Here is a 19,260-nt window from a genome sequence, read left to right on the forward strand (position 1 = left end):
TCTTTCTTTTGAATCTACCCAGTCTGGTTGCATATTTCTTTACTGACCTGCTGTGTAAGTACTTCACTTTATCTATCAACAGCTCAATATAACCAAGAAATGCAAAACTAAAACCTACTTTTAGGTCTTAGTAACAGTGAGGTGCTACCCTACTTAATGCCCAAAATATTTTCAAAACTTACAGGTGTCCGGGCATCAAACAGCATCAACTCTGACAATGTAGACCTCATGGCTCTGATACACACAGTAAGTATGAGAATATAACATGGTATCATCTAGAGAAGGCACTGCAATCTTATTCATATTAATAGAAGTACAACTTAAAATCTCATTAAGATTTTAATACATTTTATTGTTAAAACTGGAAACAAGTATCTGATGATTTAGGCGGGGATCAAAGTACAATGAGTTTACTCAGATACTCAAGGTAGTGACATAATCAGGAACGTCCATTTTCCACAATGGATGCTGCTGCTTACTAGTCATATAAACATATAAATTCAACAAACTTTTCTAAATTTTAATGAGATCATTAGAAAGAATAAAAATGGTATTGGTATACATATAACAAAAAGAATACACACTTAAAAAAAAAAAAACTGAGGACACAATTAAAGGTAAAAGCGTCCAAAAGCATGAAGATGCAGGAAAAAACAAGATTACCCCGGCAGTACTGGGACTCCCTAGCATTATACATGTTTGCATTCACCCAGCTGTGAGGGCCTGAGTGAAGACTGCTATCACAATAGGCCTTATCATAAAGCCATACAGAAAAGAAACTCAATACATACACAGGAACTCAGAAGCTAATACAATGACTGGGAACCATTAACTTATTTCCGTATATTAATAATTATGCAAGATAAACTAGTACTTCAGAAAAGGTCAGGTTTAAGAAGACCAAACCTGTTTTAGTATTTTCTAATATTTAGAAACCAGCTATAGTAGTAACAGTAAAAACTGTTACTAGAGTATCAGAATTCACAAAACAAAACAAAACACAGTAAAATAAAGAATATATTTTCAAACAACACTTAAATATTCATACTAGGCTTGAGGACTCAAATTTGAGAATAAATAAAACCCTCGTTAAAACTTCCCGATCTTGATTTTGATTCCTTCATCCTGTTACCTGGCGTGTTCCACAAGTTCCAACAAGAACACAGGTGGCTGAGCTATGATGTGACTACTCGGGGCTAACCTCATCCTTAAGCCTCTCCACAGCTACTTAACAACTACTGAGTAACCGCCAGACACCACTGCATCCAGCACGTTATACCTACTTCATGTTGCCGGTCGTCTTCGTTATGGTCTTTGTGGGCAGGAGTGGAATAAATTGCACTTTTTTTAACATGTGGAGCTTCTCGCTTTCTAGTGTGTCGAAGTTCACCTTCATTATCGGGGTCAAGATCTTGGTGTCCATGGCCAAGATCATGACCGCTATGCTCAGGAAGATGTGCATGAGGGTGGCCTGGGCTATGTACACGGTCAAGTTTGTGAACCCGATTATGCTCATATTGTTCACCATGGTCATGGTTGGGGAGGAAACCTGGTGTGTTAACCTCCGAGTTTTCTTTTTTTCTCTTCCCCTTTTCCTTCCTCCTGACCTTCAATGACTTAACTTCTGATTGCTCCTGTGTTTTATTGCTCTCTGTTGAAGGTCCGTGACCAGGCTCCCCATGCTCACTGTGAGTGACGGAATCATTATGAACACGACGAGTCGTGTTATGATCCAGGCGGTGATGCAAACGATGGCGATGATGGAGGCGGTGAGTGTGCTCACGTGGGTGTTTATCATCGGATTTGATGGGTACTTCAGCTGCCTCTTTCTCTGGATCACATTTGTGGTTTCTTTTTGGTGGAACACTGGTCACAGTATGGTTTTCTGAGTTTAAATGATTGTGAAAATGCTGGTGGTTATGCGAATGAAAATGCTTTCCCTCTTGAACTGCCAGAATGTCTAAGTGAGAAACATGATCATGGCCAAGGTCCTCATGATTAATCTCAACGACTTTGATCTCTCCAAGGCCCAAGTTTGTTAAAAGTTTCTCCAGACCGAAAAATGATAATCTTCCATTTTCACCATAACGGTCAAAAAGTTTTTCAATATAGTACTTTTTTTCATTTTCAGCATCCTGCACTGAAAATTTGCTTGACTCAGATTCCGTCATCCCACGATGGTGTCTGTGGAGCTCCTCTGGGCCATGGTCATGGTCCTCATGGCAGTGGTTGCATTGATGGAAAATGAATGTCAGCAAACAAATGAGGCAAAATTTTGTGTGCATATGCACCTTCATTTCTATTTTTCCTAAAGGGATTTAAAAAAACAGATGATTACTTTATGCCTACATACATTCAAGATAACAAAAATTATTTTGCATTTACCAATCCATCAAACAAGTATTTTATCCCATTTTCTTCATGACTATAGTCATTCTTGATTCAATACCCTCTATGAACAATAGCCCTTTATTTAATTGTATTAGTGTGTAGCCCTTTTAATTTCTCAAGGCACAGGACTATTTAGACTACTTTTAAAACACCAAAGATCCCATATGTATTTTTATTTTATTTTTTGCTATTTGTTTTATAGTTATTTTGTTATTGTTTTATTGTTATTTGGTCCTTTAAAAAAGTTTGCTCATTCTTGCAAACTGAGATCAGGACAGCAATATAGGAAGAAATAATATGATAACTGAAATGGGGGCAAAGATGGTTCAACTGTCGGAGCATATATATATATATATTTCCCAGCTGCCACATCAGGCGGCTTGCAACCAGATGTAACTTCAGCTCCAGAGGAATCTAATGTCTTCTTCTGGCCTGTACAGGTAACTAAACTCACATATACATATACACACAGAGACATACTCACAAAATAAATATTTTTTAAATGACTAAAATTGCTTTAAAAATCAGGAAAAATTCTCATTACTCACAAATGCTTAGAATTGGATACAATAAAAATCCAAGAGGAAGTTAATTTTCTACAGTTGCTTGATGTAAGAATAATAACTTAAAATCAAATATCTTTCTATATACCAGAAGAACTAGAGCATGAAACTAGTAACTAACACCATTATTTTTTTTAAGATTATTTATTTATTATACATACAATGTGTGTTTGTATGTATACATGCATGCCAGAAGAGGGCACCAGATTTCATTCTAGATGGTTGTGAGCCACCATGTGGTTGCTGGGAATTGAACTCATGACCTCTGGAAGAGCAGCCAGTGCTCTTAACCTCTGAAGCCATCTCTCCAGCCCCCTAACACTATTATTAATAGCAAGCAAATATCTAGGAATAAATCTAACAAAAGATGTATAGGGCCCATAGAAAAGGGTCACATATAATTGAACAAAATGAAGATCTATGTAACTAGATGGCTATTTTATGTTTATGAATGGATGAACTATGGATCCAACACAATCTCAGTCAAAATCCTGGAAGTTACTTTGTGAAAAGCAATGAGCTACATTTAGTATTCATGTGAAAACAGGCTCAAGAATGACCATGAGGGGGGACACAGACTGGAACATGTATGTGTTCTATTAGTTCTTAGAGACAGCAAATTTGGTGCAAAAACAGACCAAAGGAGGATCACCTAGATGGCTCAGTGGAAAAAGGGCTGCCAAGCCCAATAACGTAAGTTAGACCTCCCGAATCCATACTCTTGCAAGCTTGTCTTCTGACCTCCAGAGGCAAGTCATGGCATTTGTACACATGCACACGTGTGTACTCAGAAGGAAGGGGGTTTCATAGGGAGAGAGAGGAAAAGACAGAAAGACAGTGATTAAAAATATAAAAATGAGGCTGGAGAGATGGCTCAGAGATTAAGAACACTTGCTTTCTTCCAAAGGTCCTGAGTTCAATTCCCAGCAACCACATGGTGGCTCACAACCATCTATAGTAAGATCTGGTGCACAGACAGAATGTTACATAAATAATAAATAAAATATTTAAATATATATATATATATATATGAAGGAAAGGGAACATGCCAAACAAAAAAAAAAGTGTTCTCTTTGGTACCTCATTGGCTCAATTTGCACACAGAAGAAACACCCTGGTTGATCCCTATTTAACACCACAAACAGAATCAACTACAGATTAAAAAAAAAAGAGGCTAAATTTCACACATTAAATGCTAACACAGGAAAGTGTCCAAAAATGTTAGTCAGTACAGTAGCTACTAGCAGAATATGGGTACTCGACTTTAACGGAACTGAATTTGAATTTAAGATTCAGTTTCTCAGAGATCATAGCCACATTTAAAAGGCTGTACCTCCACATGCAGCTAGGGGTCACACTCTTGGGCCCAGAACACAGTCATCACCATAGTAGGTTCTACTGAAAAGGACACTTCTAGAGCCTAGAAATATGTGAGCCAGTTTTGTTACTTTGAACTTTTCTAGAGTAAAAATGTGAAACTAATTTCCTATTACATTCTAGCTACCTCACATCTGAAATTTATTAAGTAGGTATTTTACATTCTGTTTAACACTATGTATTGGAACTGATGCTTGTATTTTAAATCAGTATGACAGATAGCACATATTAATTCAGGCTAACCATATTTCAAAAGCCCAATTGTCACATGTGACTACTGACCACTGTTACTACAAAGTGTAGATCTACAAAAGTAACTTGAGAAACTAAGAACTTCAAGATAGGAGACAGAAGGCACTGAAAAGAGGAAAACTAGTACCATTTACTTCATTAAAATTAAAAATCTACTCAAAAAGCTTCTCTGAAAAAAAAAAAGGAATCAAGTTATAGGTATAGGTATAGAGGTAGGGATGGTTCTGAGAGGAACTAGGGAAAGCAGTGAATTGATCAAAATGCACTGTATAAGATTTTCAAAGAGTTAATAAAACAAAACAAAACAAAAAAACCAAGTCATGCACTGGGAGATGATTACCATGTGCAGCTGGGAAGCAGGAAGATATAGATCATTTACAGGTGATTTAAAACACACCAAAAAGCATGCTGGTTGTTGGTAGTGCACGGCTTTTATTCCAAGCACTCGGGAGTCAGAGGCAGGCAGATCTCTGTGATGTTTGGCCAGCCTGGTCTACAGAGCAGAACAGCCAGGGCTTCACAGAGGTTCCTGTCCTATGGGGGAAAAATGCCTAAAACACACAACAACAAACAAAGCCTTTCCTTTAACACATGGAGTTTTGGAGCTGGACGAAGAGGGTGAGGCCCACGGTGGAACACTTCTCCCAGGACCGGAAGAGGAGAAGCAGCTGTGATGGAAGAAGCACTCACACTCAGCTGTCTCGCAGTGCTTCATTCCATTCGCGTAGAGATGAGAGAAGGTCATCTGACATACATGGGGCTAAGAAGTTCAAAATCTAAATTTGTATTTGATTCCAAAGCTACACTGAGATTTGCCTTTTAATCCAAACATTTCAGTTTCTTACAGTCTCATTGACAGTCACCATTGAAAAATATTAAATTTAGTGATATGACTAGAAGCAACAGAACATCAAAGCGCTAGAAACCACCAGAAGGGAGGAAAAGGCAATTAAAGATTCTCCCTTAAATTTTTCAGAGAGCTTGTGTCTGCTGACATCTGAGTTTCAGACTTGCTTAGCCTCCAGGATGTAGAACAGTAAACCACTGTTGGCTAAACCATGAATTTGAGCAAGATCAGGATGGCAACTACTCTGGGTATCCTACCACATCTAAGCAATAATAACCAATCACGGATTAAAGAAAATGCCATGCGTTTCAGAATTAAAGTAAAATATGATCCCATGAAAAGGAGGAAACATGCCCTGGAGCAAGATGCTGCTGTTTCTCAAACACAGCAGGATGAGCAGCAGAGCTGTGCTGTGGTAGGGGTATGCCAATGGAAGTGGCAGGCTCCCTGGCCTGTGTGTCCTCCTTGCCAGCATAAAGGCAAAAATGTATGTTTCACATACTTGTTCCTTACCTAGACATTTTAATGCTCAAATGATAAAGAATTTTGAGGAAGTAGTAACCTGCGGAGGCCAATGAGAACACTAATCACTTTATTAATAAGGGCTTTGTCTTTATTTTACAAGAAGTAAAATGTTCAAGAGAAAAATTCAGAGATTAATGTTTCGCCTGGATAAAATCATACTAATTTTACTTGTACACTAATGAAAATCAAAGGCCACAGATGATTTTAGCCTGTCATTATTAATGGAAGAAGATCCCATTCCTCTCTGTAACACGCGGTGCAGGTACCTCACACTTCCACTGAGACACTAGTCTAAGGAAATGGTCTAAGGAAATGTCACAAGGTTTCTTCAATGCACATTTTCCAGCTGTTCAGTGACTAGGAGCCAGTGGTAGTAAATGCAGATAAGAAAATATCAAATGAAACCCAAAACCTATGCATAGTATACATGAGATTCATGTTGACATTTATCACTAGTCTTTACATTCGTGTAAAGAACTCAATGGATTGCAAAGATTCTAATCTCGAGTCTCTTACTACATTCAAGTGAAAACAATAGGTATGTAAGACCCTAAGTGATGCAGGAATAATCTTAAACTTGGCAGCTTTTTAAAATTAAATTATAAATTTTGCAATTTCAGTACTACCTTAGCACACATGTTTGGAGCATTTGTTTGAGCAGGCTCAGCAGCTCTGCAAAGACCCATTCCCAAATGGATTCAGCAGGTTCTTTTCTGTCTCAGTCTAAGTCTATTTCAGGTATAAGGGCCTCTCTGCTCTGGTAAGTCAGAAAGATATCCGCCTTCCATGGATTAATGCTAGCTCAGACAAGGAAAGAAACAGAAAGGAAACAGAGGTTCAGTAATGTCACCAGCAGGGGAAGCAGACACTGCACCCATCAACTTTCCCTCCTTTCAACCTGCAAACAGCTACAGGCCTCAATTAACATGGAAGCTGCAAAGTGCAGGCATGCCAAAATTTATGGAGCTTCCTAAGCATTCCATGGAATTAAGAGTATCTGTGGGGTAGGCAAAGGAATGTAGGAAATGTCAGACAAGCTCATGTATTATTCCACCTTAAATACTGGCATTCAGAGGACTTGGCCATACTTTAAACAAAATATCCCATTATATCTGTTTTTGAGTTCTTTTGGTTTTATATGTAGAGAGCATTAGTTTTATAAGTGAGGATAGTTTTTAGCTGCAAGACTGTAAGATTTCTGCTATCCCCTGAAGACACATATAATCTTACTGCACAGAAATGGGAAGAGGATGCTCAGAACACTGGCTGTTCTTCCAAAGGTCCTGAGTTCAATTCTCAACAACTACCTAGTAGCTCACAACCATCTAGGGTTGAGATCTGGTGCCCTCTTCTGGTACACAGGCACACATGCAGACAGAATGCTGTATAAATAATAAATCATTTTTAAAAATGGGAGGATGGACTCTGACAATAGATAACCTGGCAGCTGTCACCATAAACATGTTTCACCGTGGATTTGTCATACAGCATCACAGCTCAAACTTTAAGTACTCTATCGCTGCATAATTTCTAATTAGGAGGGCTAACTTACAAAAAGGCAGTATCATCATTATGCAATTACAGTCTCTCCAAACCCAACGCTCTTGCTTGGGATGAAAAGAAAACCGTGAAGTTCTCTCTTCCCCTGTCGGTAGTCTCCATGGCTGAGCTCTACAGGGCAGCAGTGGCCACACTGTGGCTGCACCCCGAGATAACTCTGGATCATTATGAAGTTACGTTTACGGGTGCTGGCCATGTGTTTCCTGCTTCATGAAAACAGAGGACTTTATACCTGGCTGGGGACACTTCCCTGTCACTATGTTGTCATTATGTTTTAATGCCTGTATAAAGAATACAGACCTCAACACTGAGTCAGGAAAAGGACAAACAAACAAACAAACCCCAAACAACTGGAAAAAGTTGCATGGATGAATGTTTTTAATTTTTTTTTTAATCATGAAATAGTTTAAAATTTAGCAGTTGTAAAAATAGCTCTGTTTCTATATCACCACTTTCCCCAGTGGCCTTATGTAATCTCAGACCACTCTCAAAGCCGAGAGACTAATACTGATTAAATGCTAAAGCTACAGAAAACACTTGAATGTCACATTTTTCATGACCACTCTAAACTATAGACAATAGAACACTTATAATCAGAGTGGGGAAAGACTCTTTGTTGCCTAACAGCACACATGGCTGTCTGCAGAGATCCTTACATGCAACGGAGCAGGGTGTGCAGGGCAGCAGCACATTACTGCAACTGGAAGGACTCAGGAAGCTGAGGCCAACCAGCATAGGACACTATGCCTTCCTGTGCTCTCAGTGTCCTCACTGTGCACAACACTCACCTCAGTGAATGTTAACGGGCCTCACTTACCCAGTTTACAATGCAAACAGAACAAAGTCACAATGTTGTACACAATAAAAATGACTTTTGCCAACTTACATAAAAAGTTTGAGATCTTTGATAGCATATTCTTCCATAAAGGCTTACAAGGTTCTTTACAAACCTTCTGAGAGATGTTTTACCTTTATTGTATACAAGTAAATGTAAATGTAGACAATTAGAGAAAAATGCCCTGGAGAATATTTAACGCTGAAGGCGCAGCATACAGTCAAGGTGAGCTGTCAAGACGGTGACACCGAGCTGACTTGACGTCAGGGGCTCTTTCTACCACATCATCATAATTCATACTCTGTAACCAGAATATTGATGGGACACTAGTGAAATGGCTCAGCTAATTCACCACAAAACTATTTTGAATGGAAAAGAAATTCTCTCCTACTAACATTTAGCCAATATAAACAATATAAATAAAAACAAAGTCACTCAGTTATCAACATGACTCGCATAGAAAACATCCTAGTAAACATGAAAGAATCCCATCTCCAACACTAGATTTCCAGAAAGGGCAATCAACTGAGTATAAACTCTGTCACCCAGTTGTTTCATTTTTAAAATTAAAAAGGGGGTACAAAAGCATTTTAGTGAGTACTTTTGAAGAACACAGTTAATAGCTCATCTCAGTTGTCTCTCATAGACACATATGCACTAAACACAACAGGAAAGTACCGTAAGTTCATTACGACTTCTGAGGTTCTCATTTGTTATTCTGAAAAGCAAGGAGGCAGAAAGTCAAAGAGAAGCCACCAAACCACTCAACTGGGAGTCCTTAAGTGTGCCGAGTTCTTAGTAAACATGTGAAAATCCCTTCACCAAATGTAACAGTTTGAAAAATGTACAAAGCACATTTTTTTAAGGTTTCATCACAGCACTTGAAAACACAGGTAGGTTCCTTCTGTCGATCAAAACGATGTTTGCAGAAAAGGTGAGAAGTGGCAATGAGTCAGCATGTGCAAGAAGTATCAGCCAAGGTGTCAGGTCTGCTTAGAAGGGCTAGCAAGACAGGAGAAAGTGCCTCTGCAAAAGCCTGGTGACAGGATCTGAGTCTCAGAACCCACATAAAGATGGAGCAAGGGAACCAGCTCTGCGAAGATGTCCTATGACCTCTACATATGTACTGTGCACCAGGTGCCTACATAGAGACACAGACTCACACACACGTACACACACACATGCCCACACATATATACTCACATATAGATACATGCTCACACATACATATGCTCACTTATACATACATACATACATACATATATATGCACATATAAAAGTAAATTTGTAATTAATTTTTTTTAAGATTTGTTAAAGACTAGACTGCGTTATTTTGAGTCTTTAGGTAAATAATAACATCTTTTAAGTCTTACCATTTATATTGTGGGGCTATTGATTTCTGCTTCTTTTATAGTTAACAAAGAACAAAATAAAATAAAAATTCATAATTTTAAGTGACAAAAGGCTTACATTTTTATTTTCCAATCTTGCATTATTTACATTTACTTGAGTGCAAGCTATTAACAGTAGCATAGTACTTGAAGTTCACCCGAGTTTCTGATGCATTCACCAGATGTATCATTGTATATGGAGCACTGCAGACCACAAATCAAAAAAAACTTTATCTATGCACCACAGCACTGACACAGTCTGTCCTCAGCAAAACAAAGTAGATAACATCTATGTTTATCAGCCAAGGGAAATAACATAATGCATCCAAAACTGGAAAGCAAAACCTGGAAAGCAACTAGGCATACCAATGCTAAGACAATGCTGTTATTAGGTGTGATATTATTAACATTTGACTTAAAAGTGTACAACAAAACTGGGGAGAACTCCCTTTGTAATAGTTTAAAAGAATGCTATCAAGATATTACAAGGGCACAAGCAGAACCAATTAGCACACCCAAGAGGCATCAGGATCACTCAGCTTCAGCAGGAGTAGAAAGGACTCACTCAAGCACACCAGCTTCCTGACATTACAGCTACTTAAGGATACAGGGTATTCCTCCTACACAAGGTTTGCTTTTGTAACCCCATGTGACCAGCTAGCTAGCCTTCCGTGGCCATGTTCACAGTTTAGAATGTCGATAAAGCTTTCAGGAACTAAATGAACAGATAAACAAGCACAGTTGAGGCAATCTCTTAATCTTCCCAGAGATTCATTCACGTGACGATGGCACACGTGTTCACTGAATGTGAGTGTAATTCAGTGCTTGCCCTCCCTCTAACTTAAAAAAGACTACAAACATCTATGTTTTGATTTAAGACACCCCACTAAGCAACACATCCAACTAATACTCCTATAAACAACACATCACACCAGTATTTCCTATATTCTGAACACTAAAGTACAAACACTTACTTTCTTATTAAATATCTTTACAACTACTTTATTTCTGCACTTCTATCTTTTGTTACAGGGATCCTAAAGCACACTGTGGGAAGATCACGTTAATGTTTGCTAGTCTTTCTGCTGGTGGGCATGAAGAATACATGAGATGGTTAAAAACTGAGTGGCTGAGATGCCTTTCAGTCAGTAATTATTGAATTGCCTTTAAAGCTACGGAACGGATGACTTTTGTTATTCTTCAGTGAAGTCTTCAACTCCTTTTTGTTCCATGGGCACCCAGCCATCCCTACAGAAGAAGCGTCTTCATTCCAGAACTGCCACTGCTATGGCACCCACCTTCACTCTCCCTCTGTACTCTTCCTTTTCACCAGGCTATCACTGCCATACTCCCCTGATGTCACACCACCTTGCCATCCACAGAACTGAAAGTTAAAAGAATCCTTAGGAGGTCAGGAGGAAGGCCATGACCAGATGCCAGAGCAATGCTTTTCTAACGCTGACAGACATTCTTAAGCTGCTGACAACCCAGAGATGACTTCTCTACCAGCAAAGGTTTCTGGCCAATTCATTTTCACCCGTTAACAGTTACTCTGAGCCATTAGGGTCCTCTAATTGTTGAACAAAGTGAACTGAGAGCATTAGCAATCTCTTACAAAAATGAAATCTAAATGCCAAACTAATCTGCTAATTACCAACCCAATAGCATGCTTATTATCAGACTTAATCATTTCTAATATATAAGAAAATTGCACAAACTCCTGCACAAAGACTTAAAAAATTCATTTTCCTTTTGCAACTACATTCAAAAACACAGAGCTGATGTAGATCTTAATTTACAGAAGGAAAGAAGTGACAAGGATGAGATCTCTAAGAAAAATATTAAGGCCAGAAAAGAAAGTATTGCAGAAGGCTCGAGGGATGGATCAGAGGTGGAGCACTAGCGGTTCTTCCATTGGTTCTGAGTTCAATTCCCAGCAACCACATGGTGGCTCACAACCACCTATTATTAGATGTCTTGTCCGCTTCTGGCGTGCAGGTGTGCATGCAGGTAGAACACTGTATATGTAATAAATAAAATCTTTTTAAAAAGTACTGCAGAATAGAAAAAGTAGTTGTTTCTTACAATGGATCACAACAACAACACTAACTAAAGTTCCAAACCAAGATTAAACTTAAGGGACTAGTAGGTGTGCCACATGGGAAGAACACTAAGCCACCTTGCATTACATCTGGCACGCCTGACTGAAGGCCAAGTAAGGAGCATGGTACCTGGAGACATAGCAGAAGACTCAACCATAGGCATTAAAGCAGTGCCTAGTCTCTGGGTAGAATATTAAACAAAACAAAACAAGGACATACAAGACTTTCTCTACTATTAAAAAACTTCATAAAACCACTTGGGGTTTTGCTTGCTTGTTTGTTTGTTAGTTTCTCTGTATAGCCTTGGCTGTCCTGTACTGACTTTGTAGACCAGGCTGGACTCCAACTCATACTGACCAACCTGCCTCTGCCTCCCTGAATGCTGGATTAAAGTCATGCACCACCACATCCAGCTCCATCTGATTTTTAAAAACTGCATTTAAGTTTGATTATTAAGAAAATCCTTAAAGTCAATGTTGAAAGTATTCAGCTAATGAATCAATAAAAGCTTAGATCTGGAGCAATGGTATATGCCTGTAATCCCAGCACTAGGGGAGGCAGAGGCAGGTGGATCTCTGTGAGTTCCAGGCCAGCCTGGTCCACAAAGCAAGTCCAGGACAGCCAAGGCTACACAGAGAAACTCTGCCAGATAGAGAGATAGATAGGTAGGTAGGTAGGTAGGTAGGTAGATAGATAGGTAAGTCTTAGCATATGTAGAAGAAAATCTCACTGGTCAAGAACTTCACAAGCCTTTGTGTAGCTTTTAACCACAATACACATCTTAATTCTAATTTATATCATTATTTCTAAATACTAGCCTGTAATTAACTCTAAGAAGAGGAATGACTGCAAAATTTCAGAGTGTTTAGTCCTGTACTCAAATTCTTTAACAGAGAAATTCAAGATTCAGCTTTGCTGGACTCCCACTTTCAGTATAATTACATCGCTCTTGTTAACCCTCTGGAATTAATCAAAGAGCCCGCTTTATACTGTTACATTTATTCCCGACCTGTCAATAGTTCTACCAACTCAGATTATATCTATAACTATGTCACATTTTCAGTAATGTTATGGTCTTTTCAATGTCATTATTCAACTGTTATTATTGATTTTCCATATATAAGCAATCATGCCTATGAAGATTCTGGAATTTCTTGCATGATTCTTAAACATAAATAACTTTTTCCCCTTGCCATATTTAATACATAATCCTACAAGCATAGCTAAAAACAACAGGACCTCTAAAATACTAAAATCTCTTAAATCCACTTCCTTTTTAGGAAAAACTTGCAACACCGGTCATTGTTAGTACAGATCTGTAAGTCCCAGCACTCAGGATGCCCAAACAAGAGGACTGTAAGTTCAAGGCCAGCCTGGACTACCTAGAAAATTCCCAGTCAGCCTAGACTCCATAGTGAGACCCTGTCTTGAGCAAGAATCTAGGATCTGGGGATGTAACAGATCTTAACATGCCCAAGGCTTTGGACTGAATCCCACTACAAAGAGCAAACAGACAGACATCACTTCCAAGGACTGAATGCAGGCAATGAACATGAGTTAGGAAAAAGAATATAAAGCAAATTGTTTTTCTCATTTTTTGATTTGGTGCTGGATAAGTGCTAATAGAAGACAGTGAAAGTATAAAATCTAATGTGAAACTCCACAGCTTCTGTTTCAAATGACTACTATCATTGAGCTGTTTGTATTACACTGCTATGTATGTTCAATTACTCAAGAATAAATACTATAATTTGAAACAAATATTTTTGTTTTTAAAATATTTTAAATAACAAAAATTTAAAAACATTTTTAAATATTTTTAAAAAATTAACAAAAATTTTAAAACATTCCAAACATTAAAAAGTTATCAAGTGATATTATACTCTAAAATATGCCTACAGGAAAAGATTACTTACGTATGTGTGTGCATAAATATATATTATATAATGTATATACTCTATGTACTCTATACATAAAATGTGTACCTAAAATGTATAATATACTATATAAATTATAATGTATACAATATATATTTATACATAAATATATCTAACAGCATATATGTACATATTTACAAACATTTACATTTCACATATAGTATATGATGCTACATATTCTATATATCAATCTGTTAAAACTAAATGAGGCTTTACAATTATGGGAGATATATTTCTATTATATTGTCTTACTGATCTCACTGTATAACATAGGAAGAAATCACTAATGGCATCTAACTGATATTCTGCGGCCTCCATGAAGAGACTATGTTTCTGTCTAACATAGTACATAGTGTATGTCTTCACATATACAGAGAATCTTCAGTACGGAATATTTAGAGCTAACAGATCCACATACGTGCTTATCAGCCTGTAAGTATACAACTATGAGCTGCCTAGACAGGAAATAGAAGGGAATGAAACAGAGGCAAGAAGGCCTAAAGACTGCATTACAAGATCCAGATAACTTCTGCATCAGAGAAACGAGACTAGGAGACAGGAGATGTAGCAACCTACTCTGGTGATAGACAAGAGCCCATCCCAGCTATTTCTTCAGTAGAAAATGCAAAGGGGGAGACTGCAAAGCTTCACAATTACCTATGAGTTACCTGAATGAACACTGTACTAATCAAGCATTCTACCAGGAAATACTTAAGAGCAACAAGTAGAATAATGATGGAGTATTATTTAAAAATATTTCCAAGGGTTGGGAGACTTGAACTGCTCACAATAAAGCTACAGGCTTTGGGGCCTGCTGTCTACACCACAGCTTACTCAACCATATAGCTTATCATCTGCAGGGACAACACAGACATGAATGAAGAAACCACATCCAAAGGTAGTTCTCAAAAGATTAGTCCCATTACTGCCCCAATTTAGTTTGCATAAAAACAAAACACCCCAGAAACCGAATTAGAAACTAATTCAGGAGAAATTTCTACCTTAAAATTCAAAAGTTCACAAACTAGGTAACAGTGAATTCACAAAAAATTTAGATTTGTTCAAAGTCCCATCTGAAATGTCTTGTTAGACATCAAATAGCACAGTAGGACATAGACCTTTACAATCTTACTGCAACTGAGATTTTTCTAACTCCCAGTTTTACTGAATGAAAATCAATCTAAATCTAAATTAATCACTGAAAAGTCTCAGACGAATGAGAAGGTTGAAGATAGCCTCTGTCACGCTTTGCATCTCTTGTAGCACTTCTGCTCAATACGATGAGATGTTCCCTACAACATTCTGATTCATGTCTCATCCCTAAAAGCTTTTTCAGAATAAGCTGGCTACCTCTAAAAGTTGATTGTGAATTAAGGACAAAATTATAGCTGCTGAAAATGTTAATTCAAGGACTAGTATTAGCTGACATTTCCCTTTCAGCAGCAAAGCATCTTTTAAAGGGATTATAGAGGATAATTATAAAAGTGGATAATTATAAGATCTACTATTAACTTCTAGATACTGCTTCCCCCGCCTCCCAAAAAAGCAAAAACAAAATAAACAACAACAAAACCATACAGTAACAAGATGTTATCCTTACATTTGCATAAACGTAACTACTGCTATCGTCCTATTAGAACATCTTTTAACATTAAAAAGTACACCAAGTATCCAGTCTCTATATCTGGGTAGCCTGTAATACTGAGCATGTTCTATTAAAAATAATTAGGAAAATAACATTCTACACTATTGCGATACAACACTAAATGATTTTATTCTAACATTTCTGAATACTACACGTGACCTACACAGTTGAGAATGATTTCAGTAACCTTGCTGTTACTTAAACTTTTCATTTCGGTTGTATATTGCTTTATACCTACTAAACACATTTTAAAATATTCCAGTAAATTTTTATTGAGAATTAAAATATTTTATTTCATAAAAATCTAAGTGTGACTGTAGCCCACCCACAGGCCTTAAAGAATAAAAACAAATATTCTGAAAAACTGATAATTGGCATAATCTGAAACTATAAAAGACTATGAAATCTAGTGGTAATGAAATAACCTAGAGACTTTTTTATTTAAAAATTACTTAATTTTTAAAGCAAGGTCACCATGTGAATTTGACATTTTCAAACTTTATTATCAGTACAACATAGTTACATAGAACAAATTAAGCCAAAAGTTTAATACCCTTCTCAAGAAGCCCAGATTAAATAGTCATTATGCATGTACAAAGCTAATTTCAAACACTACCTATTTTAACAAACTGCTTTTGCAAATTAAAAAAAAAACATATTCTTTTGAAAGATACATTGATTCTGTGTCTATCCAATTTTTTTTTCCGTATTTGGAAAACTGGAGACTAAATGCAATTACAATCGGTTTTTAAAAATAGATACTCATTTTATATTTGCACCAGTAATCAACTAGAGAAAAGCCATAGGTACATCTATGGGAATGCAGATTTCTAACTTTAGAACTGAGGACAGGTGCCAAGAAACTTCAAGATAAGTCAAACACTAGGGGGCAGCAAACTGTTGAGGATTCTACCAGGCAACCAAATCAAAGATAGAGAAAGCCGGAGAACACGAGACTGAGACTATTTATTCATGTTGGTGTAGGTGTAGATAGAACCTAGGAATTCACTATGGCAGCCAGTTCATCTACTAAGATACACTCCCAGCCTTTTGCATATTTTTAATGTAAATTACACTATTATGAAAGATGGCTGAAAATCAAACCACTGAGACAAAAAACTATTTTGATTGCCTCTATTTCTCTTCCATTTTCAGTTGTCTGCTTTGTCCAATTTGTGACTATTGGTTTTAAATGTATTAGTGACAATGTCCCTTTGATTCAAAACTCAACTGAATCTCCATTCCTGCCATAGGCACTACACTGATGAGGACTAGTATTTTTATCCAAATGATTTCACCTTAATGCTAAGTATAAACCTGGCAGACAAGCTGCCTCTGCCCAGTCAGTCACTGAGACTTCGTGACAAAAAGCTGAGGGGTACAGGCTCCCCTTCAGAAATCTGGCTTTGTAAAGAAACCAAAATATAAACGTGTAATTACAGAATAGAACAATGAAAAAAGGGCAAATCTACAGTTATCAGTTCTTACATATGTGTTATGGATTTAAAAGATGTCTCAAAGGCCTTAGTAGTAGAAATCATTAAGTATCATCCTGGGGTAATCAGTTATCAGGCAGAACAAAAAAGGGAAGTAAATTCAATTATTAAAGAAAAGTTTGGATGTCGAGAAGGTAAGGGAAAAGCTCTTTGGTTCGTCATCATTAAAAGCCATATTAAACTCCTGAAGTAGGTTTTGTAACATATTATAATACTTTAAGTTCAGTCTAAAGCAAACTGCAAAGAGAACCAAATTAGTTTTGAATCTTTAACCTCACTCCCAAATCCCTAAATTCATCCCAATCCTGGCAAACACCCAGGGTTCTACAGGGGCAAGAGAAACATAATGAACAAAGTTGAAGTTCTTTAAGAGAGCAAATGCTCAGCTCGGCTATTGAATAATTTCCACATATATATAGATAGACATAGATGTATCTTCTCCATAATCATGTAGGTTTCCTAGAGCAACGCCTGCATAATAAACATTAGGCCTCCTCAAAGTACTTCAAAGCAGAGATTCAAGTTAACAAGACTGAGGAAGGTGGATCCTGCATAGGGCCAGAACCAACCAAAACCAAGAGTCTGAACAAGAGTGGGACGAGGATGGTAGTTCACAAGCTATCGGTGGACTACAGACCGAAAAAGCAAGATCTAACAATGCAGGTAGCGCCTTATAAAGGCTGAAACTACCAAATCCAGTGTTCTGGGAACTAACATGCCGCTGTTGTGTCTGCATAGGTCTCAAAATATAACTGCAGGAAACAGATTTAAAATTGCCTTCAGTATGTGTACACTGCCTATACAAAATAAAGGTACAGTTCACGTTTAGAATTGGGTCCTAGCCCAAGAAATTCCCCACTATTTAATATCTCCAAATATTCCCCAATCCAGAAACAAAAACCGGAAACACTTCTGGCCCGTAACATTTCAGCCATGGAGCATTCACCTGCACAGCTCAGGATACATATATGTACGCACGTACATACGCACTAACATGTGCGTCTATTTGCAGAAGTAATACTGAGCCTATAGACTCGTGCAAGCCACAGGCAACTCTTCTACAGCTGAGCTATTTCATTTAACTTTTTAGGGCAAGCTCCAGGATGTGAATGTGCCAGCTTCCTTTCTGTCTCCCAAATGGTTGGGTTTATAGATCTGTGCGCCTTTACGTTATCAACTGAGACAATGTACTGTCTACTTCCTTTGAAGTAGCACCAACATCATTCTTGCACAGGCGTTCTTAATCATTGGTTGACAAAATTCAGTTTTGTCAATTTGGGTAAGAGATTAAAGCCACGAAAACTTAAATTACTTTCTGGTTGAGGAAGTTAAGTTCCTGAATACAGGCCAAATTACCGTAATACAAAACGCCTGAAACAAATCCTTTAACGATCATTTTCAGTTCTTGCTAGCTTGAAGTGAGTCATTAGGCAGACCAGTCCCATTGATATTTAATGTTTTATTAAAGTATAGATTACTCCATCCAAAAAACATGTAGTTTCCCCATAACTGTTTCCATTTAAATGAACGCATTGCATCCTTACCTAGCTTTAGTCACAACCTAGACCCTTTAGTCTGGAAAACACAAAAAAGGTTAAAAAATAACCGCCAGCACATTTTATTTTCTTCACAGCATTTATCACCGACGTCTCTTCGTCCTAGTGTAATGTCCAATGAACACAGGAAGTGGGGTGTCTGGGACGGATTCCCAAGGTCCAGAAGAAATGACTCACAAGGTACTCAAACACTTGAGGATTGGGGGACTCCTTATCTCACGCTGGACACAGCAGTCTGGCTTTGTTAAGGCTCCTCACTCGCTGTTACAGTTTCTAAGCCTCGAGATCCTATATTACTTTTTCTTAACTACCATCAAGATACACATTTCCCACGAGAAAAACATAAAAGAAACCTGTCACACGCTAGTTACCGCACTCAACAATGGAGACATATAGGGAAGTTTAGAAGACTGGAGGTTGTACTGTCTTTTAACTCATGCTTTGTGTCACTCTTGAAGCGGACACCTGGGCGAAGGGCCCTTCCACATCGGTGGCGGGGCGTCCTGCGGCGACATTTCTTCCACGTGCCCAGCTCCTCAGAGTCGGCCCATGTGGACAGGCTCCCACGTGAACCTGTCTCCTCAGAAGCCACAGGAAGCCCTTCCACGTCACGCCGCCGAGGGGGGCCTCGCCGGCCGGGGAGCTCGGGGAGGCCGCCCCCCGCCCCCGAGGGAGGAGCGAGGCGCGGGGCGGATGCGGACCCCGCCGAGGGCCGCCGGCCGGCCTCCGCCGCCAGCCGCGCCCACGCCGGCCTGCAGCCCGGGGTCCGGGAACAAAGCCCGC

General features: G+C 38.3%; 1 protein-coding gene across 1 annotated transcript in view; it reads right to left on the bottom strand.

Annotated features, from left to right (window-relative positions):
* The window catches only part of Slc39a10 (solute carrier family 39 member 10), a 46,674-nt gene that overhangs the window by 26,717 nt on the left and 697 nt on the right, over positions 1 to 19,260 (bottom strand). The window contains exon 2 of the mRNA XM_055616261.1: positions 1,284 to 2,308. Coding sequence (XP_055472236.1) covers positions 1,284 to 2,297 — 1,014 coding nt within the window. The 5' untranslated portion in view covers positions 2,298 to 2,308. The remainder of the gene's footprint in view (positions 1 to 1,283; positions 2,309 to 19,260) is intronic.

This window comes from Psammomys obesus, unplaced genomic scaffold (genome assembly GCF_907164565.1).
Source record: "Psammomys obesus unplaced genomic scaffold, mPsaObe1.curated_primary_1811, whole genome shotgun sequence".
NCBI lineage: Eukaryota > Metazoa > Chordata > Mammalia > Rodentia > Muridae > Psammomys > Psammomys obesus.